At 39.6% G+C, this 27,812-nt stretch overlaps 1 protein-coding gene and 1 long non-coding RNA gene across 3 annotated transcripts in view; one reads left to right on the top strand and one right to left on the bottom strand.

Annotated features, from left to right (window-relative positions):
- The window catches only part of NWD2 (NACHT and WD repeat domain containing 2), a 59,894-nt gene that overhangs the window by 28,890 nt on the left and 3,192 nt on the right, over window positions 1–27,812 (bottom strand). Inside the window, exons 2-3 of one of the 2 annotated variants that reach the window (XM_066995752.1) lie at window positions 9,400–9,488; window positions 4,347–4,463 (exon numbers count right to left, since the gene is read on the bottom strand). In XM_066995752.1, the coding sequence (XP_066851853.1) occupies window positions 4,347–4,463; window positions 9,400–9,488 (206 nt within the window). Of the gene's footprint in view, window positions 1–4,346; window positions 4,470–9,399; window positions 9,489–27,812 lie in introns of those variants that run through there. The other variant, XM_048072925.2, reaches the window with a different exon arrangement.
- LOC136790660 (uncharacterized) lies at window positions 727–27,476 on the top strand. Its single transcript, XR_010831018.1, has 4 exons — window positions 727–865; window positions 7,218–7,320; window positions 25,375–25,627; window positions 27,003–27,476. It is a non-coding gene; the product is annotated as an uncharacterized lncRNA (long non-coding RNA).

Genomic DNA, 27,812 nt, shown 5'->3' with positions numbered 1-27,812 from the left:
CCTGCGAAAGCTCATCCTCTCATAATTACACATTCAAAATGTACTTGAGAAACTTCAAAGTTCATGCTTAGACTTGCTAAAATTTGGTATTGGTCTTTGTACTGTGTTGACTACAATTCTACTAAGACAGAGTCCAAAGGACGAAGAGTCCTTTGCTGTATGTCCTGTTACGAATAAGGAAGTACCTCTGAGTTTTTGCCATGTCTTGGGAGACTATCACTAGTAATGCAAAACATAATTCATAAGCAAAGATTATCAAAAGCTCGTTAAGTATTCCCTTTAGACAATGAATGGGAACACCTGCTGAATTTTCTCATCTGGCTGCTCTTTTTAACAAGCAGATTACAACCTATCCTATAACCAAAAAGCCTGTATTTTGGACTAGGACTTCAGTGAATGCATCAGGTGAAGAGGAATAAGAGGTTAAGTGATCTCCATTTCTACAATGTGCTCAGGTTTTAAAGACAGAATAAGCACCTTTATTAGTACTGTATTAGTATTCTTTCAGTGCAATGATTCAGTGCTGCATTTTCCAATGACTTTTGAAATGCATGGTTTTTGTGTCTGATATGCTACAATTCAATTTGAAAGTGCTGGTGTAACCAGCGTCTAAGCACAAATTCGAACATGTTGAACTGAGCAAACTGTTACAGGCGACAAACTCACACTTCACTGCTATTTCTCCCTTTCATTTTACAACTGCTCAGGATGTGCTCATGCAAGAAGAGGAGCTCAGGCAGAGACTGCGTGGTGCTGCACAGCTGGACAAGAGCACCCGCATGTTACAGCTTGCTGGGTGTGTTTGAAGAGGAGGGCAGAGGAGCATGCCAGTTCTTTCATCTGTACCGAGGGCAAACAACAGCAGGTTAGTACCACCTACTAGTTAGGGAACCCCAGGAAAAGGGCAGTAAACTCTTTCTGCAAATATTCACTATAGATTAACAACGCTCTAAATATCAAGCACTGCACAGCCTTAATATCAAACACTACACTTCTGTTCCTCAACTAGCAACTAATTACCTTCTCATGTCTCTTTGCTGCCAATGGAGAAATAGGTGCACCTCAAGAAGATGACTCAGATATTACTAGAGGTAACTACACCTTTCTACTGGTTGTTAAAGGTGTATAGTCTGGATTGAGAATAGACACAAAACGGATGAATCCTGTTCATGATCATTACTAGCAATGGGATAACATAACAGTCATTGTCACTCTAATGCCTTGACTGTATTGCCATCTCTTATCAAGTTACTGGGAAACATGACCTGACAAAATGTAAAGGTTCCAGTGATGCACTGGAGACATATTTATTTGATCTTGGTTATCATTATGTACTGCAGAGTTTAGTAGTTCACAATGTAATAAATATACCGCATTTCAAACCCCCTATCTAAAGTACAGAGACAACCAGCATGATTTCTGTACAAAACTTGTATGGAAAATATTTTTCCTACAGAAATAGTACTTTTTTCCCTCATAAATCTTGATAACTTTGTAGTTCAAAAATAGCATAGTATGTATGTACACCTACAGTAAGGGCTATGAGTTTCTAAATGATCATGTATTATAGGTACTGCTTTTACATAGATAAAACAAACAAACAACCAAGAACCCAAATGAAAGCCCCAACAATTTCCCTCTCCCTTAACTGAATCTAATGTTGATAGAACTTGGGTACCAGGTAAGTTGGGGACCATACCTTCCCAAAGAAAATGCCACAGGAAACGAATTACCCACTTTTTCAGAGCTGCTTCCTCCTTTTCATTTACGAATACATTTTCATTTGTTTTTTGCTGTTTTCTATCTGAACGAAAGCTTAAGACTTCTATCTTCTGCACTTTAATTTCATTTTCTCTTCATCTGATATCACAATACAGGCACACTTACTATAATCATTTCATATCCGTTAGTTAATTCTGAACACTCAGATTTAATCCAAGATCTGAGTTTGAATTAAGGAAGCAGCAACTGAAAAGTAAGAAAACACCCAGCTGAATGGAAATGGCAAGCTTTTCAGAACTTTCTCAAGAAATGGGAAGTTGCCCAAAGTCTGCATTGCCAAAGTCAGTTTTTAATTATGTTACCATAAATTAGAACTAATTATGCTTTCTGGAATGGAATCATCTTCAATTTGTGTTGTAAATGAAATAAAACCCATCCCACAAAGGTATAGCAGAGGAAAAAACAAATGTGCATAAAGAGATTTCTGTAATTTTGCCAGTCTAGACATTGGGAGAGCTATTACGCCTGTCCATAGCTGGAAAAATTGGACTTAATATTGAGGTCTTTGGCTCATTGCAACCTCTTTGCTGACTGTTTTATTCTGTTTAAAATTTCTGGTTTGGCTTGATTTCTCTTCTTTCTTTAGAAACAACGTCATGCAGGCAGTTCTTAATAGTTTCAGAATTCTGAGCTGCTAAATTATTCAGCAATGGTGTATTCAGACATTTCTTTCACTGAGAATTCAGAACATGCATGTTTAAGAGCATACATGGGTAATTGCAGGTGTTGCTAAAAGAAAAATGCCAAGCCTTTCCGCTCTAAGTCAGTAGTACGCTAAACTGAAGCAACATTGTTTTTTACTTTCAGACCAATCCTTGAAAGTTGGTACAAAGGTCTGTAATAACAAAATGCTTGTATTTTAGTAAAACTTCTGCTAATGATCAGTATAATAACTGACAAAATCGGTTGAGCAGGATTAGGCATGCTTACTTGAAAACATCTGGTCTGATTACAATAGTTAAAATAATGTTGGTTGTCTTCTTAAATGCAAATGAAGAGTTTTGATAGAGGGCAATTTAACTGGAAACTTACCCTAATGTCTCCACAGCCCTATAACTATACACAGAAAAAAATGTCATAACTCACCCATGTATTCCTCTCAAAGATGGAGACTCAAGGCAGCTGATAAAGAATAAGTTTGGGAATAATAGAAATATTTATCTTTTATAGAAGTATCCCTGATCAGAGCAAATCCTACTCATTGTAGTAATTTTTGTACATTCTCTGAAGTCTCCCTTTCACATAGTACCTCTCATACAAAAAATAAGCCAACATTCTTCCTAAGTCATCTTGTCTTTTGCTTTGATACTTTAATAGATGCTGTTAAGCATACAGTTCATACCACTGAACTGCCAAAGTCATTAGAGACTCTCTCTCTAGAACCACCCAGAAAGTTCAAGAAAAACATCCTTACTCTTTGCAGATAATGAGGACATGCAGCTCTCCAAACAGCTGGCAAAATGCATTTATCAAAAGCCAGTATACTTTTTGTCTATGCATTGAAAATTAATACAGTCAGCATACCATGCACTAAACTGCTCTTAAAATATTTTTCAAGTGGCCTATGTTCATCTTAAAACATGGCACAAATCTTTCTAAGCACAGCAGAGGTAACAATTCACACTATTCTGAATTGTATAGTTAATACAAAATCAGTGACAGCAAAATCTATTGTATATGATTCACTGGGAGGGAGAAAAGCATACCTACCAGGATTATATACAGTCTACTGTCAGTGCCTTTCAGTTGTTCAGCCCTATGTGGTGTTTGGCATGACTTCATAAATTCAAATTGCTCCAGCTAAGAAGCTGCGAGGAATAGCTGAAAACTGTCTGTTGAGCTTGATATAAAACAACAGGTTCATCTACTGTAAGATACTTCTGACATTAAAAGAGATAGGTAAGGCTTTATAATGGCTTTTATAATGTTTTGGTCTCTCCTTTATGCCTAATAAAAACAGCCACTGAAAATATATCCTTTTTGTCAGTTTTACTGACTCTTTTAAGAATCCTAAAAGCAGTAGTCTGGCGAAGAGAAGGCAGCGAGCAGGAAAAATCAAAGAATCAGATTCTCCTCAGGTTGTCTCTGACCTCCAGTCTTTTCAGACACTAATAAATGGCATCCTAACTTGTCCTGGGCTTACCACACAAAACAGCAAAACCCAGATGAGAGCAGCTAGCTCCTGCCTGCTGCTGCGCCTCTACAACTAAGTCCTTCTACGCCAGCCAATAATTCATGTCTGAGAAGTGCCAAGAATTAATTAGCGGTGGCCTCCTTACACAAGCAGTCCGTCTTCTTCTGCTGTGGTGGTAGTAAAATCACATCTTGTGGTTTTTAAACACAACTTGCTATAGGGACTGCTCATGAAAGATCCTTCCCTCCTCTCCACTCATGGGGAATAATTGCAGTTACTGTACAGTGCGGTGTAGGGAAACTGTTGGTTGCAGTGAGGAATATCAAATATTCAGAAAGAAGAAAAGAATACATTTGTTACTGAAATGCACATGTTAGGATAGCTAATAATCTACTATTGTTGTAAAGGAGAACATTATTTTTATACCCACAACAAAACATGGACCTGCAGAACTTTTCAGGCAATCTTCTAACAGCTTCATGCGAGTCTTCTGCAGCTCGGGACTGTCCCATTCATCTGCTTCAACTCCCCAGTATAAGTCTATGACCTGGAAAATAATAATTTGTAACATTGTTAATGTATCATACGCTCTTTCTACTTATCAGATTAAAAATTAACTTTGACAGCATGTTGTGTACTGCTAGGCATTGTTCTGCAGGGCTGTGAAAGGCAATGAGATCTATATCCAGTCCTCATGTAGGCTGGCAGGGTTTCCTTAAGTAGTAACAATTTGAGCCTCTATTTTCCCTTCCAGATTTTTTTTCTGTTTAGATTGTAAGTACACTCTAGGACTGGGACAGGCTCTCATTTCACATTCATATTTTTGTGAAGAGATTAGCATGACAAGATCTTGATTTGATGTAGTCTATTTGCTACTAGATTGCATATAATGGATAGGTAAGAATAATGACAAAAGCATTGATAAAATCCTGGCTTCACGGAAATGAATGGGAGTTTTGCTGTAGATCACATTCAAGACTACGACTTGACACCCCATGTCACTTGTAGCCACAGGATATAAAACCATCCTGTGCGCATGGCTCAGAAGAAAGAATATGTGCAGTTCTGTAATATCGTGCTTCCTTTGTTGGCTGGTCTTTGTCACTTTGGAAGCAAAGATTGTACAGATATGCAACGGCAGACAGCTTGCTGTTCAGCCTTTCATTTATAGCCGCAGACTCAGCTTTGTGATGGTAATGGGATGCAAACAAACTCCTGACAGAAACTGGAATAGCGATGTTAAACTTATTTGAAGAAATTAAGCGATGAAGTGTGATTTCACTACACATTTTAACTAAGAGGCTGAATTCTTATTGTGGACAACTGAAATTAAAAGAACAGGGAACATATGTATGCATTTATAAATTTTGGAATAAAACTTATGGTACATGCTACTACGCCCTAGTTTAAGCTGCTGTTGAAGTTTACGTTATGTATGTACCTTGAACAAAGAAGTCCAAACTGCCAGTTTTAAAAAATAAAATCAAAATTGTATTGAGACAGGAATACATCACAATATTGCTTATTATAATATTATTTGTACTGTGGGAGCACCCTGGTCTTGCTGTGAGAAACACAAACACAAAACTGATTGTTGTCTAAACAGATCAAAAAATTGGCCTGAAGATTTAATATAAGAGCTAGCAGTGGGTTGATGTAAATTCACTGGTGTGTAGCTGGTTAATCTCCTTGGAAAATTTCTCATAACAATAAATGACAAGGTTTAAGACCTAATCCTAGAAGTATTTATGCCCATGTTTAATTTTACTACCAACAGCATTGTTGGTTATTTCAGGCAGAAAAGTTTGGGACCTGTGTCAGCATTTGCTGGAGTAGGAGCTCTGTTGCCAAACACACTAGGTGATATACTGATCATGAGTGAAACAGCCCTAAGTATAAATGCATTGTAGCTTACACTGCCAAGAAAATACACTTAGCATCTTTATTTTTTACAGACACTCTGTTCCAAAATTTTGTTGGAACAAGAGTCTTCTGCCTTATAAAATCACATCTCAAACAGCCTTCCTATCTCCCTCATTTTTACTCATTTCTTCTCTGCCCTTTGTCTTTTAATCTGATTAGGAAAAAGAAGTGTTCTCTGCTTTCTCTCTCCTGTCTGTTATTTATCTACATGACTTCATTCCTGAACTTCATATTGTATTCAGCTGTCTGATTACTTGAATGATGTATGATAGAGCTTAAGTATTCTAGTCATAAAATTAGAGCATCTTAGCATACAGTCAAAAACATTTGAATTAGTGGTTGAAGAAATTTATTGTGCTGCTCAAGTTCATCTGAAACATAGAGGCAATTTCTATTTTAATTAACTGTTCAGAAATCTGATAACACTGTAAATGTGAAGAGGAAATTCTCTGGGATACTGTATATTGTAGGGGCTCGGCACCTGCCTTCCAAGTGTTATAAGGTTATAGATTATTTTTATTGGTAACATAATTTTGGTGCATAATATCTTAATGTCTTATAATTTGTCCTGCAAAAAGAAATGTTTTAGCCATCAAACCTCTGAAGGCACCACCAATTTCAAAGGGAGGAGCTTATCAGTTATTCTTTGTGCCAACTAAAATAAATAGGATATACTAAATTAAAGAAATGAAACAGGAAGACAGCTGTGTCTGCTGTTGAAGTATATTTTCACTTACACTTGGAGGAACGGCTTGACCCCACTCTTACATTCAGTAAGGCTGTCACAGTGAGATGACAACCAGTGCTCTGTGCAAAAGCCAGTGCAACAAGATGGGCTGACACTGCTCGAGGTTAGTTCCACACAAGTCACCTAATGGAGACTTCTCATTCACGATTCAGTGCTTCTCCTTGTTTGTTTTAGCTTTTGTCCTACCAATCTGATAGTTTCATAGATTTTTCTAATTAAATGGAATAATTTTCTCTATCACATCTGACTGCTTACAGACACTAAAGTTTTCATTCATGCAAAGACTCTACTTTCCTCACACATGCATCACACAGTGAAAATGATTTGAAACAGTCCCATTGTTCCCAAGAACAAAAGAATATGCTGTTAGTTAACTACTGCTAGTTATCCTCCAAAATTTTTCTATTACAACTACTTTAACTACTCTGTATTCCCCCACGCCCCCAAAACCCTATATTCCAGGTATAAAATACCATGCATTCTGGAAGCATGTTTCTCTGCTAACTTTATTTCTGTCTTAACCGGTACCTGTTTTTCAGCAATATTTGCTGATTCAATAGAAAAGGAAGTGCATCGAACAATAAAATCCATAGAGAGATTTAACATATTCTGTTCTGCTTCTATGCACAGGTGGCTATCTTCCCCAACAGCTCCCACCAACTTTAGGATGCCTGACAGATCTCATGCCTTGCAACACCTGCAGCGCTTATCAGTGGAGCCAGATGACTCAGTGGTAGGTGGAGCAATGAATGTCTTGGAACATATTTCACTTAGGTCATGATTTATCATGCAGAGGGTGTTTTCAGAGCAACCTATATAGTAATGCCTTTGTGGCAGACCTTTGAGGTCGCTCACGTTTGTTCAGTACAGGATCATGTAACAGGATGCAAAGTTATGTGTTCTGGTCTGCAGAACCAGAGGGAAATATAAATGTATCTCTGTAACTGAAAAGTACATGATACTTTCTGGACACCACTGCATTAAAATCAGCTGTGTTGATTTTGCATGCTAACACAAGAAACATCACAAGAAACAACACAATCCATCAGTAGTAGGAAAGACTACCTCCCCCAGAATACTTTACTATTTTCCCTTGGTAATTTTGGGTGCAAGTTTTTCTACTTTGCTTCCTCAGTAATGTGATAACTTTTTAGTTGTTTCCAGAAATGTGTCAGTGGAGCTGTCTCTCAGACCTCATATCACATATGGACTCTCCTGGTGTTGAAACTATAAGATAAAATAATTTGCTTCCATGAATATCAACTAGAGTAAACTTAATTATTCCTCCCCTAGAGACTACATTACAATTCAGCTGAAGACAGACATGCTTTCTCCCACTAAGAATTCAGTGGATTATGATCTGTTTGGAGGAGACATTTCCCTCCTCTCCCTGACATGTCTCCTCAAAGATGACTGAGAAATTAAGATGCTGAGAGAGTTTATATTGGCATTTTCCATGAATATCACGTGGTAGTAACAGGAGAGAAATGTTTTATTATTTCAGTATCTTTTGATATTCCTTGCATGTACCACTGCACCTGGGGCTCCCCAATCAGCTGATGAGCTAGGACCTTCAGAGGAAGTTCTTATATAGCCATAATCAGAAATCACTCTGGAATTTACCACCATGCAGACTCAGCAGCTCCATTGTGACTCAGGGAATTAAGACCAAATATCCTAATTCAAGAACTTGTTATTTTGATTAAAAGCCAGCTGCACGTACATCAGGAATAACACACTGTGAGGAACAGGATGCTATCTAAAAGGCAATAGTTGTTGTCAAGGAAGCTATACTCAGGAGAGATGAGTTTCCGGGGTCAGTGAGATGGGATGCTAACATTAATATGTGAAGAAGGCTTGAAGATTTAGAACCAGATTTTTTGAAAAACCAAACATTTTTACAACATTGCATGCTGCATTTGTTTCTCTTAACAGAGAGCTAGTTCAAGGCACGCTGACATAAATGGGTCTGATTGACCTTACTGGACTGTGAATGAGGATATACCTGACTTAAAACTATCAGTAATGTAACTGCAATGCCAAACTTGTGCGTTTTAAATCAAATGTAACTGTACTTTTTTACTAATTGGCTCTTACCAAATTTGTGTATGTGTCTTCCACAGTACAAAGGAAAATTTGAATTGAATGAAGCAATGGGAATGTTATGATTGACATTAAAGGAAGCAAATCCCATAGTATAGGAACTATAGGCGTTATACTATAGGCACAATAGGAATTTTGTTGAAATATTCCACATTCAATTCATTTTTTTAAATCAGATTTTCAATACTCACCTGGTTAAATCATTTTCCACATTAGAGTAGAAGACAAACCGGTAAGTAGCTAAAACAATTAGGGGACTATGCAGATGATGAAATATAATGCTGACGATATGAAATTAAAAATATATCGCAGGGATGACATTAACTTTCGTATGGTTTCTAGAATCAGAGCACAGTATTTCAGCTCTGATATTATTTATCCTTAAACAGTTAAAATACAGATGGTTTGATTAAGTTTCTAACGTGAAAGTTGTCACTTGGTTGCTGTATTGCTTGTGCCAACAGTGAGATATTATGCTGTAAAACTGTGCAGTTTTTTCATCTGTTCTGGATTTACCTCAAACCTGCCAGTAAGATAGTTTAAGTATGTCGATGCAGTACAATTCATATATATGAAATATAGTTTTTGTAATTTTCTATTTTACCAGTGATAAGACAACAATTACAACATTCAGAAACATTATACATTCTGAACAGAGTTAATTGCAAGAAATAGTATTTATCATAATGCAAGATTCAATAAAACCTACCTGAAATTCCAGGCCATAGTTTTCCCTGCAGAATTCTCTCAGCTTAGGATACACATGCTCTCTTAGGGCATTCCTTTCTGCTATTGTATCTGTGTTGGGAAAAAAGATGTTATTTATATGAACTCTCTGCTTTCAGTCAGAGATACTGATTTATCCACATAAAAAGAGCCCTTAAAATTCACAAACACACCCCTGATGAAAATGTAGTGTTAGGATTTGATCTCCAAACTGTATGTTGTACTTTGTTCTGTTTCACATAAATGCGTTTATGTGTGCAACATCAGGTTTAATACCTATCTTCATATGCAGTGTATATTTCAGTAAAGTGCAGCTGAATTCATCTTGCCATTCAGCAATAAGTATTTCTTTAGCAGTTTGACTTCAATGTAATTTTTAGGAAGTTGGATTTTACTAATTAGAAACATAAAACAAAGAGATACACCAAAGATGAAACAGACTATTGCACTTAGAAATAAACTAATAACATTAGTTAATGACATAATGTCAAATGCTATCACTTTCCTCAACAACTTCAACCTGATAGTACCTTAAAAGGCAGAAAGAAATAATAGCATCTTACTTATGGTATTTTTTGGTCCAGATGATTCCCGATAGCATACTAAATGTGCAGTTCTGACATCAGGTTATTCTCACCATGCAAAATGACATATTTTGATAATAAAGTACAATATTGTAATAGCATGCCAAAAATATTACTACATTCTATCTGTCCAAGTTAGTCTGAACACATTCATATAAAACATATCACTCAAGAAACAGCCAGTCGGATTTGAAGTAGATTTGTTTTGTAATTAGACCTTGTATAGATAATATATTTTATTGTCCCTCCAAATAAGATTAAGATATGTGATGGATTTTACTAGGCCTAGATTGTGGCCAGTGTTGCGTGCGTTAAGACACAGAGGGCTGACACTGTTGCTAAGTTATTTTCAAAAATAAAACACAACTGTTGTAAACCACTAGTTCCAAGTGCTGCATGATACAAAAAAAAAAAAAACAAGGCTAACTTATAAGTGATGGAGAACACCTACTGCAGTTAAAGCAATGTTTGTATAACTAAACTGCAACAAACTAATAGGTTAAAACTGATTTAACAAGTCCTATATTGTTGTAAACCAAAGACTTGTGTTCAAGTCTAATAATGTTTTATTTATCACAGCCACAGTCGATACATTTAAAGTCACAGGTCTGTTCACAGAACCAAGGCCACAGATTTATACTCTTTTTCTATTTTGACAGTTCTAGGAGATTGTGTAATATTTCAGAGGTATACTAAAATACCAAGGAGGAGATTAAGAATTTAGCGTACTGAATTAAATTATGGATTTCACAAATGTGTGGTAAAAATACCATTGTTCTTTATAAACAGAAAATAATCCAGAACACCTCCCAAGAAATTATTTCTTGTGAAATCTGCATTCATGTAAAAAGGGTATACCACAAAGGCTCAAAAGTGCAACCGCGAGCTTAATCCACTCAATCTGATTTACCACAACCCTTCCTCCACAAGCCTTTGATGTGGAAGAAAGTCAGAGGTGTGGCAGTTTTCATAAAACACTCTAAGTACAACAATGTTACGTATTTATGACTTCTAGCTTTAAAATCCACTAAACATGCTAAGGTCTTCTGAAGACAAAGAATGGTCCAGAAGCATAAGTCATGTTGCTCCACTGTAAAATTTCTATGTGACTGTGGGCACACCATGCAAGGGGAGATCCTAAATCTGCAGTGCAGTTTCTGTGTGTCTGAAGTGAACACTGGAAATGGGGCAGACGCTGTTCTGGGCTACACTGAGGAGCTCAGTCTCACTCTCTCGTTTCCCTTTTGGGAAGTTATTACCCTCTCCTTGGCACAGGAGAGGCCACATCAGCAGTGCAGCACCCAGTTCTGGGCACCCCAAACCAGGAGGAAGTGGAAGAAACTGGAGAGGCTACTGAGGTGGTCGGGGCCAAGTGCACGGCCCACAAGGGTAGACTGAGGGATCTGGCCTTGTTCAGGCAAAGGAGGAACCAGCCCCAGCCTACAACTGCTTCTAGGGCAGTTAAAAAGATGTAGAGCCAAGCTTTTTTTGGCAGTGTCAGCACAACAAAGGCAACAATGACGTGCTACAGCTTGGGATGTTCAAGTGGACATTAGGAGAAGCTGCAGCTGGCTGTCCAGGGGCTGTGACTCTCTGTCCTTGGAGCTTTTGAAAACTCAGCTGGACACAAAAAGCCCACGGCTGACCGAGTTCATGCTGGCAGCACTCTTCAAGAGGGAAGTTAGCCCGGATGACCTCCTGAGCTCCACTTGCAATCAGCAATCCAGTCTCTCAGAAAAACCCATAGGTTTGGTTTAATAATCTGGACTCCCTGTTTCGGGGGATTTCAACCCCATTTGGGCTCAACCCCAACAAGTACTTGGAGTACATCAGACCCGCACATCTTTTTCATCCAAAAGAAACTCAGTTCATGCATACCAAGACTGCTCTGTGATGTGAGTCAAAGCGTATTAGATGGCGATGATCTCAGAAATGTGCTCCAGATCTGGATGAACACGGATGCATCCTGCAAATGTTTAGGGAGTGCAAAAACCAACGCTTACAGCCCAGAGCTCCATAAATGACCACGAAGGACGGATGAGTTGCTCCCTCCTTGGGATCCACAGTCATTAATTCTCTCTCATACCCTAGTGCCTAAGTCAACCTTTTCTTACAGGATGTAGTACACAGCTAACAAGGCTAATTAGCCTGAGGGTTGCAGCGTGCCGACGCAGCAGTGCTATTTCTGCTCCAAAGCAACTTCTCTCAGTACTCGGCTGGAGTCATTGTACTGCACAGTGTTGCTTGTAACTTATCATAAAAGCTACCCGTGTATTTCGCTTCATTTCACATACCTCACATTTTTTCTTCTTCCCCTCACAGCTACTGAGGCCCTTAGATCAACCATCGATACAAGACGATATATTCTATGTTCTTTGCCTTAACACAGGCATGTTTTGTCATGCAAGTCTACCAAAACACAGAGCATCCTATCTTCACAAATGAGGAGAATAAACTTTGTTGAAAACTGGCTTACTAGTCAGTTACTGAGCTAAACCAAAAATGATTCTTGTCCCTTTGTAAACTGAAATTAATCACAACCATAGCTTTATTGTTAAGGAAGCAGCAATTCACTATTACTATATGCACTTAAATGATCAGCATGACAGAAGACAGTGTTAACAGGGAACTAAAATCAGCTAAGCTGCAGGAACAAAAAAAAAAGTTACTGAGAAAAGGCAGAAATTAAGAGGAAACGTGACTGAACGATAGATGGGAAATACACTGTTATAGGTATACAACAGATAAGCCCGCATTCTGCTGCTTTCCATTTACATCCCCAGGACCCACCCTGCAGAACCCCACCGGCTCTAGTCTCAGACGTGGTACTGCTCCCCGCAGCATCACTTGTAGAGGCTTGCTCAGAAAATGAAACAGCATGCTGCAAGAGCAGTGCTACATTTCTAAGATCCTAAAAATCACATAAAAAGAGATAAAACATTCCTTCAACTAGAAATGTGTTCTGGATAAGACACTCAGCATACCTATCCTGTATTCTAATCCTTACCTCCAACTCTAACGGAATGTGCTTATTTAATTGGAGTCTTGAGTCTGGTGACTACATTAATGAAACTGAAGAATTGCTGTATTCATAATAGCTTGTGAAACTTTAAGGAAACAGAATTGCATCTAGTTAAGAGAAGCTACAATAATTAGTATGGATGGCAGATAAGCCGGTTTAATTAAATAAAATCTAACCTGATTTACAGTGACAGCAAATCTGTGAAGCTGGCAGTTCCCAACAACAAGAATGTCACGCAGGCAAATTCCAGCTTCCAGGCTGCTGCTACAGATGAACGGATTAGCTGAATGACATTCTTCTAGCAGACAACATGAGACAGGAGCTGCGAGACGAGCTTTATGCACCTTCTAATGGTAATTCAGATGCTCTGAAATCCAAATGATAGCCCACAACAAACTGTGGTTATGAAACTGTATCTGCAAAAACGTAAGCCAAGACGTAAAAATGATAACCCTAAGCTCATCTCCAGCATACAATCAACCACAAAAATGGCATTGTTTCAAGTAAGACAGTGTCTTGGTGAAACCACACCTTTCCTACTGGTGCTAGCTCTTGCTGACTGCTGCCTCATAAGCCAGTCCACCGCCACGCTCTCCTTCCTACCTGTCCTGCACTTTGCCTCAGCTGCAGAGTTAACCTTTTGTCAGTGCTCGTGATTAGAAAGCTGATCTGAAATCCTTTTTATTTTTTTCTTAACTACTTTTAGGTAGAAGACAGGCTGTTTCTGACGTGCTGTATAGGCAATGAAAAACGACAGCTGGCTCCAGTGGGTTTAGACCTACTGGAGACCCTTAGAAACCAGATGCTCTGACGAGGCTGAACGCTGAGCTGAGACCACCGTCAGGGCCCTCCTGCTCTCCGTGCATCCCCAGTACAGTTCTGAGGACAGCATCGAATTAGCCATGTACACATTTACAGCCTTTCTGCCAAATAATAGGCAATCACTGTTTAAGCAGGACTGTTCGTGTGAGGTGTGATTTCTGAAGGCTTGCAGCTCAGTCAAATCACTGCCAATTTTCATTACAGTACTCCAGGGTGCTGCTTCTCAGTGTGAACTATTTCCATGCTAAAGTCTGACCTTCAAACACAAGCTGTTTTCCTATTAAAGTCACTTTTATTTTTAATAGGGAAAGTACATATTACATTCTCATGTTAGTAAACAGATGATGTGTATGTACAAACAGTTGCCGAACATTAATCTCTGGGATAAAATATGTCATGGAAAATGGCCCAGCTGAAGAGAATTCCAAAACATATATGGAAGCGAACAGGAGTTAACACTGAAGCCCTGTGAAAGTGCCTGTTTGCAAGCACCAGATATTCTGCCCTCAGTGCAGGCTGCCCAGCCTCTCTTCTCGCTGATGGTTGTACTGGTCAGAGTCGAGCCACAGCGATGGAAAGGCTGCTTCATGTGCACGGGCTGCAGTCCCACCGTGACTTCCATCCAACCAAGGCTTGACACAGCTCCGTAAGGACGTTGCTCACCATCCTGTTACCATGTGTTTGCACGGTATCGTTACACCTCTGGTCACCCAGGGAAGAGCTGCTTGCTCCTTGTATACACCAAAGAAACAATTCCTGTGTCATTTCTCTGTGCTCGGTGTACCAACGCTTTGCAGTGCATCGGTACAGAAGCTTGAGTGGAGATCCTGACCTCACTTCTTTCACAGCCTACTTCTTTGCTAGCTTAGTTGCTGGTGTAAATGCACACAAATAGGTTTATTTTAACACAACGTTGGGATCTGTTGTGCATCCACAGAGGTCTGAAACCCTGGAGGAGCAGAGGACATCTTGTAAGCAGTCCTAAATGCATATCCACTAAGAAACCTATCTATCCTCTTCCTTGAACTATTCTAAATGCTTAGATTTGCTGGGTGGGTAGGATGGATTCTTGCCTTGGGATTTTTTAAATGCATTACATTATTAAAAATGTGCGTTTTATAACCTTTGTCTACTAACTGCAGTGAGAATTTCTGTATAAGAATTATCTAAGGATATGATGCAAATAAGGTTAAAAATTACTTAGGAGCAATACCAAGCAAGGAAGTGGCTGCCAAACCTCTTAATGCTAGTATGCTCTTGTCACATACAACTATTCAACTGAATTATTCCTTTTAAACTGCCTTTTTTTTTTTTTTTTAACTAATACTGCACAATAGCATTGTGTATTACCCCTGTAACTAAAAGCTTTGAATACCAATAGGTAACAAATGTCCCTAAATATTATGGAAACCTTGTATCTGAAAATAATACCATAATAATAAGTCATTTGCATTTCTATAGTGCCTTTCATCTGAGAATCTCAGAGCACTTTGCAAACAATGAGTTTGAATCATGTAGCTGCTAAGAGAGGGAAAAATGCCTTGAGTTTCCCAGCACCCTGACTTCCTAGAAAATTAACTCTAAACACTGTTGACATTTGGTTCCTTTGGGATTTCTGTGTCTAGAGAACATTGCAATAGGCATCCAAAGCTCCCCAAGACTCTGTTTAGGTAGACTGGGAAGGGAACAGATTGGTCTAGGTTATTTCTTCCAGCGTCCCCTTCCCAAACACCACCACCAAGCTTCAGGTCTCTACCTTCAGGTCTCCAAAAAGGGAAATGAGAAACTGGACAGACTGAAGGCCATTTGTTAACCAAACTAAAAACCACAACGGATTGCAACTCTCCAAATTCTGACTAGCAAAACACTGCAACACTACTGCAGTGTTGCACACAGCTGCTTGTCCTAGCATGGCCTGATGGTGGGTGCAGAATGGGTTAGCGCTCTAGCCACCTGGCTATTGTATAATAACATTGGTGGCATCTCCCTTTCCTCAGCCTTCACAGTTCTTAAAAAATAAATAGAAATACAACAGTAGGCTGAGCATTTGAGCCCAAAGGAATGGCTACTTGGCTTCAAGTCAGTAGAAGTAATGGAAAACAACATTAAACTAGCAAGTAATACTGGAATGTGTCTCTCAGTTGTTAAGAAATGACAAGGTTGAGCCTTCAAATTTGTGATCGACATCAGAATGTATTAGCTCTTCTTTTTTAGCCCCACATCAAACAATGGCCCTTTTTACTGAGATGCAGTTTTTAAACATATTTGTTTGAAATTTTCCCTTCTATCAGTTCTGTGAGATGACATATTTAAAGCATATATAGAACATTTATTTATTAATTTTCAAAATATACACTTTAATAGTTGGCTACACTTCACAGTGACTTCTTATAGAATACCCTGCATCTTGACTGTTAATGTGATTAACCAGTGCCACCTATTGGCTTAGCAATTACACCCAGCTCTCAATATATATATATTTAAAAAAGGAGGCAATTGGTAAAATAAAAGAGGTCACGACTCATGTTAAAATACAGAATTTAGGGGAAATATCAGTATGGAATTCACATGACAGAAGGGAAAAGCTGTTCCTACATCCAAATACCAGTCGTCTTTCAACACAAATATACTGATTATTCACCAAGATAATTTTCCAATGTAAAACAAATGTTATTTTCTGAGAGTTCTAAGTTTTGTTATGGGTGTAATATGCTTACACGCAACAAATTTGGAGCCTGATCCAAAGGTCAGTGAAGTTAATGGAAAGATCTGTTAGTCTCAGTGAATCCTAAATGAGGTTCTATACTTGTGGCACGAATTGGAATGCCGCACCTTTTGATGTCTTACTGACTCCCGTAGAGTTTGGATTAAACCCTTCGATTCTTAAAAAAAAAAAGTAAATAAACATGAAATCTAGTGGGTATGGTATTGGAGAGGACTCTGAAGCTGAATTTTATCCTTACAACCAACCTCACATTAACCCTGGGGGACAGAGCTGCCCTTCCATGTTCTTAAAGTAAAGAGAAAAAAAAAAAGAGGCTGCCCAGCAATCCTTTCCAGACTGTGCAAACAGTTCCTGGATTGTAGCTTGGGTGCCTAAGCATCCTTACATCCCTCAGAAATGACGTGTAGCAAACCGTGCAAATGCAAATATTTGCATGCAGATGCCAAAGCACAGTGGGAGCTTTAGCAGCACCATGGGCTGAAGGCAGAATCTCTCCAGGAGGGAGAATGCTGCATTCTGCAAGCTGCACAAGTGGAAGAATTCAACAAAATCTAATTCTTTCATTTAATAATGCAAACTAGGAAAGGCTCTTGAAAACATGACAATTTACAAGCAATTATTGTCATACAATTAAATGATGTGACAGGAGAAACTGAAGACACAGCACATTTAGAGACACCAAAATTAAGTCTGAAAATTACCTCTGCAGAACACCAAAGCTTATTACAACTAAGCAGTGGAAAACAGCAAAGCCTGCAAGGACAGGAATTTGCAACTATAATCAAAATTAATGTCAAAGAAAAACTTCTGAAATCTAAAAGAGGATCTCGGAATGAGCTGCGCAAAGCTGCGTAGCAGAACATATACAAAGGACCAGTGCAGTAACAAAGATATATGCAAAAATCCTACTCATTCATCATAACAAAAAAGTTATGGAATTACCTATAAAACAGGAAAAAAATGCTGTACAATACTGGAAAATGTTTTAAACAATTAAGTTGTGTGTGCAGTGGTAGCTGTACCGTTTCTTTCTGCCATCACTAGACCCAAGAGAAACCGATCAGGGTATGTTACCGACGTGCTTGAGGGAAGGATGCGGTGGCAATCGATATGACCACGGCATCTCACAGACATTGAGTCTCCTCACCACCCTGCAGATTCAAGTGTTGGAGGCAAACAAAATACTATGTTGCAGGGTTTGGGAAGGCATGAAACAGGAGAGCCATAAAAACAACAAAACCAAAACCAAGTGAAAGCAAGAGCCACACATATATTTCACGGCACAGACCAGTACAGGCCCATTAAGCACATCTCGTTTTGAAGAAATTCCAATAAATGCTCCTGCGTGGCTTTACACCTGGCACCATGAAGCTGCGGACGAGCCCTGTGAGGCCGTTGGTGAAGCTGCGCCCCTCTTCTCTGAACTCGTTCCTCAGGTTGGAGAAAACGGCCGTGCCCTGGGTCACTACAACATGGCTGCAGCCTGGTGGGCCAGCTGGGAAAGCCTGGCGGTCAAATCTAGCCAACTGTGGGGCTTCGAGAGTGATGGGCGCTGAGATACCCACAGAAGTGACACTCACTACTGGGGAGCTAGGCCTACATCAATTAAGCAGGAGTTTTCTCTCTGCAGTTCTTAATACTACGCAGCGAGGACTATCAAGTAACATCACAGCACATTAAGAGCAGCACGGGGCTGCGGCAGAAGCAGTTACTGAAGAAGAAGAAACTACCCGATACTGCCGGCAAGGGAGAGCATCTGCAAGAGAACAGGCCTGGGTGAGGGGGGGGTGGGGTGCCAAAATTCAACCACGCCTTGTCTAGAGGAGAGCATCTCCATCAATTTCTCCTGCCCTTGCACACAGACAGGTTCTGCCGTGCCACAGGCACCCCCGTGCCAGTGCTGTATGACAGCGCCCAGCTTTGAGGCCGAGGAGAGAACTCCGGGCAGGGCCTGCAGCAGAGGCCACCAAGACCCAGGACCCCGCACAGCTGCCTCCCTCCGACACGGGGTGCAAGCCCCCAAAGGCACCCAGCGCCTGACAGACGCAGCAGGATGGACTGACTTCTGCCCCTGTTCCCCCTTCCCGATCCTCATGATTCATCTAAGCGTGATCTTTTGTGAAGGTTATGTAATCTAACCGGAAGGGCTGTTTTTAATTTTTCTAATGCAGCTGTTTTTATGATTCCATTATCTTTGTGACTCGATTTTGTTTCCTCCCTGATTTTATTAATTTTTCTTGCTACCCACAGTTAGTTGATGACTTATTAAGATAACAGCAAATTTGTATGTTAATAATCTTGAGTTAGCAATTGAAAAAGAACAACACACGTACCGATCACTTGCTCCTTTTGTGAAGATGTAATCAAAACAACTAAGTCCAGCTTCTCGCAAACACCTCCCAGAGGTTTTTACCTTTCACAAGTGCGATATAGAATTTCACAATTGAAGAACATCCAGAGGTGGCATACCAAGTTAATTACTCGGTGACCAAACTCCAGGCTGCCTTCCAAACTAGTGCTTTGGAATGACTTTAGCTGTCTTTCCCAGCTTTTTGCTTTTATTTTGAAAATAATGATATGAATATTAACTATTATTCTTACAGAGGGGTACTTGAAAGTACTCAGAGTGTATTTTTCACAATGGTTTGTTTGCAGGAAGTCAAGGGGACGTAAAGAAGGCACACGGACGGTCATGCCTCAGTGCACACAGGTTGGCGCGTTCAGTCCCTCTGCTGCTACAGGGATTTTGTGCCCCCCCACGACATCGTAACTGCGCTGCAGCAGGAATGTCATGCAGCACCTTCAGTGCACCATGTAACGCAAATTCAAGTTTTCTACTAAGCCCCTTTGTGTCACAATGATGTGAGCATAAATGTTATGTTTCCCATACGGAAAACAATCCCATTAACTAACAATCTGTGCAGAAGCATAAGAAAGACAAGTGAAGGCATTGTAATCCAAAAGTCCTTTGAGACAGGAAAACCATTACAAACAGAAGGAGTTCTGAAAGAAACGCAGCAGTTAGCGCTGAGATGCACACCGACCTATTCACACGGAATATTCTGACCAGGGAATTTTGATGGATGCTACCCCCATGAGCCATAATGACCTTTAAAGGAGGATAAAGATCTTTTATGAGGCTATACTCTCAATAGCAGTGTGGAAGATGGTTGAAAGGATGGACTCGACTTCATTTCCATTTCTAGCACTGCCAGACACTAACAGTCTTCAACACAACCTATGAAGGTGTTTGTACCTTGGCCACAGAACAGATAAAAAGACAATGTGCAAGTCATATTTTCCTTCTGCACCCACATATGGTTAACCACAATCGAGCCCACAACTTGGGATCTTGTATCTTTTATTTGAAATGATTCTGAATTTGCATAATGACTATGAGGAACTGACTGTGGTATTAATGCTAGAATAATACACCAGCGACAGAAGTGCTCAATGGAATTACATAGTATTATGCGCAGTTGATTATAGAAAGCATAAAACAGAAAATCCATAATTAAAACAGGTAGTATGTAAGGAGATCATTTTACCCCTGTTTTCTAAAGGAAGGAAGAATATATGATGATCTCTCTTACACACCCATCTTCCATTGTCTTCTGAAAAAATGTTTTTAACTCATTGACTGACATTAAACAGACCTGACAAAATGACATGAATCCCAAATATGAGGATCCTAGATAAGAACAGATAATCAGCTAAATATGAGAAATCCTGTAAATGAGTCTCCTACTCCCATTCGTAAATGAACCCATCAAAGGAAAAGCAGTAACAGGAGCTATTAGACACTTCAAAAATGCCTCAATTGAGGGAAAGCTTCACCTGAAACATGCAGTCTACTGCAGGACATACATCTGTGGTAAAATAACCTTTATGGCAGATTATTGCTTTATATTATTATCTGTATTTTGCTCGGATGCATAGACCAGCTTCCTGACACGGCAAAATAATGAACAGGCAGGAACTGGATTTGAAAAATTTATGAATAATGACATTCACTAGTGAAAGCTAATGAAATTCATTGCAAGCAAGGAAATTTTCAGGGAATTTTTTATCTTTGGTAGTTTTTATTGACTAATGAGCTTATTTTCTGCCTGTATATGTCACTATAAGCACTACCAGTAGTGCTATGGAAGAAACAGTGCAGCTGTACACTGCATAGTCCATTTTCCCGTGTGTTTCCTTAACTGGTGTGGAGACGGTGGAGCTGTCATTAAAAGTTAGACCATCTTCTGTGAGGAATGGCACAGGTATATTTGAGCCTGCCGCAGGCTGGAGGAGAAATCCAAAGGCCACGAGAGGTCCCTTACAGCCTCCTCTTCTACGATTTGCAAAACAATAAATAGCTGCATAACAAAAGAACTGCCTGGGGTCCTCTGTCCTCTGCCTGGGGTCCTCTGTCCTCATAACAGAGGTCCTTTGACCTCTGATACGGTGCTGTGGTCATATTTCTGGTTAAAATGGCATGTCATTTAACTCAACTGCATTCATTTTGCTCAGCAAAGAATGCTTAATTCTTTATAATCCCATGTTGTAAATAACTTGTATTTCAAAGTAAATCGTCATACAGACTTTGCTACTGCCTTGATATGCCAAATACAGGATTACATAAATAGAAATGCTTCAACAACATTGCATAAATCTTCATCACTTTTAAATGTAATCCAATGAATATATAAGTAAATCAAGACCATTACCAAACAATAATGGGATTTCATCATTCTCCTAACATTTACCAGTAACTAAAAAGGAATCTGAGAACCAAAAAGAAAGCCACTGCTTACTGTTCACTGGTCTCAGTGTCTGAGCTATTGCAAATATGATGGGGTGGAAAATGAAGAAGAAAAACAGCTGTTTTCTTCAGAAAAAATAACTTAGTCTTGCCAGAACAATATAGACTATTCTCTATGATGCTAGCCACCAGGATTATTTATCAAGAAAGAAAATATTTTCCCTCTGATTTCTAGAATTCACGTGGCCTTTATTAAACCACAGCAGGTATGAAAAAATAAAAAGACGAATCCTTCATTTTAAGGAAAGCATTTATAAAGCAGTCACACATGATTTATGTTATGTTTGATGATCACGGTAAGGCAAGATCCTCCAGATGTCTCCTGCTGGCACAGGAAGGTGAGGAAAACTGTTAGTAACAAAATAACCCCTAGATTTGACTCTTAGGACACACAGGACTCCTTTAGATTAGACTCTGTACCTTAGACTCCTGACATTATTGAACACTGTCATTTCCTTATTTATTTCTTAGTATGGCTCCATTTTCATATATGGAAATAAGAACATTCCGATAACGAGGTCTTCACAATTAACCTCGCTCCCCGTGTAAAGATAGACAAAAATGGATCATTTACAATGATGCTTGTGGAAAGAATTACTCTTTTAGGGAGATTTGTTTTTAGGTACGCCTACTCCACAGATATTTCCACTTCTGTATTTTGAGATCTCTTCTTTGGCTGAATATGCACTGCCATGCTCGTACAAAATTCGCACTGAAGTGAGTAGTAAGGCATTTCAGTGAGCAACAGACTGTTTCAAAACTTCCAACATTTCAAAGGTTATTGCTAACACCAAGACTATTGACTAATTAGTGAAGCAATTAGACAAACTCACGGAAGCAAAGGATCTCACGGATTATTAAACACAAAGATCTTTGTCATTTTGTCCCTGTGATCTCATTTTCTTCTGTTGTGCATCTGAAACTGTCAGGAAGAATAGCAGGCTCCATTGGGCTCGCTATGTCTGACCTTACTGCATTTGCTTCTTGTTTATCTTAGAATAGCTGATGTGCATAACTACAAACATGGATAAATTCTGTCATCTATGAGTATTAAACCCACGTGGTTATTTGAGATTTCTTTTAAGATGGACAGCCATCAGTCTAATAAAATCCAGTCAGTGAGATCACTTGTGAATACACGTGCAAACTGAGGCAGTGTCAGGGCTTCTGTTACATTCACCCTAAAGTGCCTATGTTGCACGGTCAGGCATCAGCCTTGTAGACCACAAATAAACAATACTAACTAGCAGATAATATATATTGGGACCACTATCCTAAAGAAGGGGTTTAGAGGGTTTGCACAAAACATTGAGTTTGCCATTGATTTTTAAATTTGTGCTCCTTTATGCTTCCGAATGCCTATTTGGTCCTTTTATAAAGTGCGTGCTGTGGCTTCTAAGAAATGCAACTGCTCTGTAATAAATAACATGAGCACATCGAAGGGTCTAGGCATCAGCACCGCCTGGCCCAGAGGCAACGCTACAGCTGGGGAGTTGCTTGAAATGAAGGCTGTCCAGACAGGGCTCTCAGTCATTAATTCTCATTTCATCTTAATGTTCTGTAAAAATGTTACTCATTATAGACTCTAAATATTCATCTAATAAATAACGTTGCTACGCATCATACATGCACTGCACTGAGGATGTGTCTCAATACCTGCTTCAGGAAGAGTAACAGAGGGCTGGCGGACGAAGCTGGAAATTTACAATGCAGAGATGAGCCTTGTTTGATGAACCTAATTGCTATTAAGAGTGAGATGGACTCTATTAATAAACATTTTTGACTATTTAACCGTACTACAGGTGTGTGTTACTATACTGAAGACTGCAGCTGTGCCACCCAAGCAAGCAAACACTATGAGCAGGTTGTACAATCCCATTTTCCAGTCTTTGACAATTTGAAATCTCATCTCTTCAGCTATGTGATCAGTCCCAATGGCTGATATGCAACAGCATGGCTCTGGATTAAGTCCTGTGTGAAGTCCTACCATTTCCTAGTCTTTCCTCCTTGATAAATCTAGTCTGTAAAAAAGACTTTCTTCTCGAGATCCGGATTCTGCACAGGAATGACTGCAGCTGACCAGTAACAATGTCTGTGCAGCGCAGCATCTCGTCTCTGAGAACAGGTCTCAGGGGGTGCTCACAGAGGTAGTTTAAGAGCAGGTGGATGAGGGACAGGTGATCGTGGTGGTGTCGGGGTGTTACAAGAGGGGTGTGCAGCACATCTCATTGCCTGATGCAGTGGCACGCACACCGCAGCCTGCAAGGCCTCGGGGCTCCCTCCACAGTACCCTGCTGCACTCCCCACTTTCTGCTGCCACTGATTTAGCCCTACTCCTCTTTTGGCTAAAGATTTTGGAAGTAAGAGCCTCTCTCTGATACAAGACCTAAATTAATAAGATTAGCATCAGGCCAGTGGAGTTATTTTAGAGTTGCACTGGTACAACCATGATTAAATTGAGTTTTCTAATTCTATCTGTTATTATCCTTCTTTAATTAAAATTCCAGTAAGGGGATAAAGCAGCTATCTTGAACCCCGCTGCCTGCATTAAAAACTGCCAGAATTTTCTGTATTCCTTACATATGACTGTCTACAACTACATTATATCTACCACATTCAGTATATAAAAACCTTAAATTATTGGTGGCTAAATATTGGCAGTGTATTATGACTGCAGCCTGAAAGGATATCCTATCACAAAACACCCAGATGAAAAATTCAAAGAAATTTCTATTGTTTCACATGAAAAAACCTACTGTCATAGCTTGAGTTAGAAGCTCAGTAACTTCTGGATCTGAAGTTTTCCTTCTGTAATAAGTATTTTAAAGGCTAATGTAGGATTTTGTCTTGTGCGTTCACACTTTGTGAACACGCATATGCCCACGCAGACATATATGTAGGTTTACTAACCGGAGTTATTTCAGTGCATAGCTTCGGAGAGAGGACACCAAACGCCGTACATGTTGCAATACACTGTTCTTGTCTTGGTGGGACACGAATCCCGCCACAGAAGACGTGTGGTCTCCTTAAAAGCAAGCCGTAGGAATCCTAGCTGGCCTGCTGCACAGCAGACTGCTGCTCAGCTGAAGGGCACCCCGCTGCCCCTGGCCGGGCAGCAGAGGAGCTGCTTGGTGCGGACCAGGAAAGGCAACGTGATGCTGCCTGCGCACCGCTGCCTCTTCTGCCATGTGTTGCACCTTGCTGGGGGAGAGGCTCACAGCAACGGCTCCACTCCGTACTGCTGTTGTCCATCACCTAACGTAGTATTTGCAGTATTAGTAACATGTGGAAATTGCGCCTGTGTTTCATATTCCCTCACTCTGCTTACATACTACGTGAAGAATACAGGGGCCTCAAGCTCCTCGTCACCTCTCATGGCAAGGGTGACCATTCTGCTCAAGAGCAGGGCAGGCTCCAGTGCCCTACACACGTCTTGACTGTGCTGTATTCTTGTTTAATAAAAGGATGCGAGCATAAAATACATAGGACTAATCATGCAAAGATATCTGAAGAAATAAAACACTATTAGTAAAGTTACAAAGTAAGAAAAGAAACGGTAGGTTCTGCTCTGTTTTAATATGATTTTTTCAATGGCACAAAAAATGGTTATAGAACCTAAGTTGTAAATGCATACAAACCTGAAGGTTTACAAGTGTACTTCTGGATAAAATCTAAACTCCTCTGTAAGGCTCTTACTGCTACAATAGCATTTAACACAACCCAGTCTGTTCTTCAGTATTGCTAGTATTACAATGGTGAGTGTTGCCTTTTGAACGTAAATACCCAGTTCTCCTGTGCTAGCAGCAAGTTTGAGAACTGCCCACAGCACTGAGGTTTGTGTTTTTGTACATACATTCATACCATTTTATACACTTTATATGATTCCATAGAAAAAGAAATGTTAAGTGCTTTTTAATGTATTTAAATAACTGTCATGCAGTTAAAAATGTTAAGTCCTGTTTATTTTTGGTTTGTTTGTTTGTTTGTTTTTTACCTAGGTGGGGTAAATACCTAATGTAAACTTTTGGAGCTCACAATATCAGATGTTGCTTAGCAGGAAAATGACTGGTTTTCTGGCAGTTTTGCTCAGCAAAAGATTGCCTAGTACTGAGTCTGGTTCGGATGTACCTGCCCTGCCTTGCAAAAGGCGTTACAGCCAACGTGAGATTTGGTCCTACAACCAAAAGGAAAGTCAGACCTTGCTTTCTGCTCAACTATGCTGACACCAAAGGTGGTTCTGTGGCATGAGAGGTAAGAGAGAAAAGTTCGCATAGAAGTAGAAATACTGAAAATGGCCAGCTTTTTTCCAAGCTTACTGAACTGTAGGTGTCTGACCACTGGGTCTCCTTAAGTAAGGCATACTTCAATCAGGGCTTGTACCAAAACCAGATACTTGAATCATGTTGCTCTCCTGAACACTGAGATATCTACTCAAGTTTGCCTTTAAAAGTGTTGATTTTTTTTCCAAGTGTAGCTGGGTTTGTAGCTCTCAAACACTACAGTGATGTGTGTCACGTAAAACCATAAATAGGTACAAAGTTAGGTAACCAGAACTAACACTTAGCGCAAAAAAAGTCCTGGAGTTATTTGTCTCCACATCTCCGCAACACCTCCCTTGCAATTTCATACCCTTGAACATCTGTGTTTTAATTTAGCTAAGGAATAAATTCCACCCAGATTATATAAAATTGTCTTTATAAAAAGATCTTCATGCAACATATCCAAGCAGGGACACCATATGGGATTTTGGGGCTGGACAAAATGGACCATCATTAATGGTATTATTCTGGCTTTGGAGTATTAACATTACCATTGCCTTAGTTATATTTTTCTTAAGAGAAGCACAAGATTTCAGGTAAAAATATGCCTGGAATATGCTAAGAATCAAAAGTTATACCTTTCGCTTATCACATATGGCAATTACATAGCAACTAAAGCAATCACAATTCTTCGTCTGTTATGAGTTATCCACCCTTATGTTCATTAACAGTGAACCACAAATGCACACAACATTTTAGTTTTCCTTTCCTGTTTACATCAACGTGTAAAAATACACGTAATTCCTGCAAAGCGGCCTATAACAATAGGTCCAAACAAAAACATTACTAAGACTCATTTCTGCAGTCATCAGTTATAGGAATGATGCTCGTCTAGTCAACAAAACTAACTGCAGGTGAGAATTTTGCCTTATGTATCACAAGAAAATACATAAATTGGGCACTGAACATTTGTGCTTTATTCCAACTAAGTGTTTTTCATATTAATACAATGTCCTGGATTAAGCACGTCACTGGAAAATAAGCCAAGTTGGACAACTTGTAATAACTCAAGAAACTCAAACTCATTCAATAGTGTAACACAAGGAAATCTCAGACAGTCTAAGGGGAAACTGGTGAAGTTCAAAATGTACAGGTTAGTTTTATACTGTTTGTACAATGGAGCCATTAAAAAATGATCGCAATCTATTATTACCCCTCCAACATTATATTATTAAATAGTTTTAATATTTGAAACTTTAAATGGCCATGGGAGGAACAGAACCCATGAGCATAGACTTTCTTTATTAGAAGGGCTTTTAAAACAAAGTTTGTTCATGATCTCAACACAATTGCTTCTGTTGCTACAGGCGAAATGTTTTGAAAAAGCAGCCTTGTCAAGACCCAGACGTTAATTGTCAAGACGCAGAAAAAAAGAAATTCTGTGCTGGAACTTACGAAGTATTCAGAGGCGCTGCATGGAGAAGAGCGCTGTAATCAGCTGGAAGAATGGATGGAAAAGTCAGCAGCCTTCCCACCTGAAGTGCTGGGTGCAAGTTAAGCCCTACCTACCCTTGCAGGTAAGGGTGGCTGACACCACCTATGTCAGGACATATTCAGATGCTACGTGAAGGCATTATCAATCTGTCTTCCATGAAACCACCTGTGTGTAGGATTTGGTTTTACACGCACCCCTCTTTAACTCATTCATTTCTCTCTGCTATATTTGTGTCTTCCCAGACATGAAAGGCTCCCTCCCAACTAAAACATAAAGAGCTTGAAGTAAAAAATGACTGATGTCTTAACTAATTGAAGCAATAACTAGACCCTAACTAGAACTAGCAAAGGGCTAACTTCCCTGCTGCCAGAAGAGCCACAAGGAGTTAAAATGATCTGAATTTGACTGTATGTCCCAATTCACAGGACTTCATTTCCAAAAGGGAAATCCCTAACTCTGCTGAAGGCGTCAGTTTCAACCAGGATTTGCATTACCTTCTACCCTCATATAATTTCTCAAAACAGCAAACTTTGTAACTTGATTTTCTGCTTCAAGCAGTGACAAGAGTCACCGGCACGGTCCGAATCCATATAGCACTGCTGTCACCGCTCAGCATGAGGGGGGGTTGTCTGGAAGTTTGCACCTGTCAGATTAAACATGAGCTGTACACCAGTGGAAGGCA

The sequence above is a fragment of the Anser cygnoides genome, chromosome 4 (genome assembly GCF_040182565.1).
Source record: "Anser cygnoides isolate HZ-2024a breed goose chromosome 4, Taihu_goose_T2T_genome, whole genome shotgun sequence".
Taxonomy (NCBI): domain Eukaryota; kingdom Metazoa; phylum Chordata; class Aves; order Anseriformes; family Anatidae; genus Anser; species Anser cygnoides.
The sequence above is the reverse complement of the archived record's forward strand: the minus strand, read 5'-3'. Positions and strand labels throughout refer to the sequence as shown.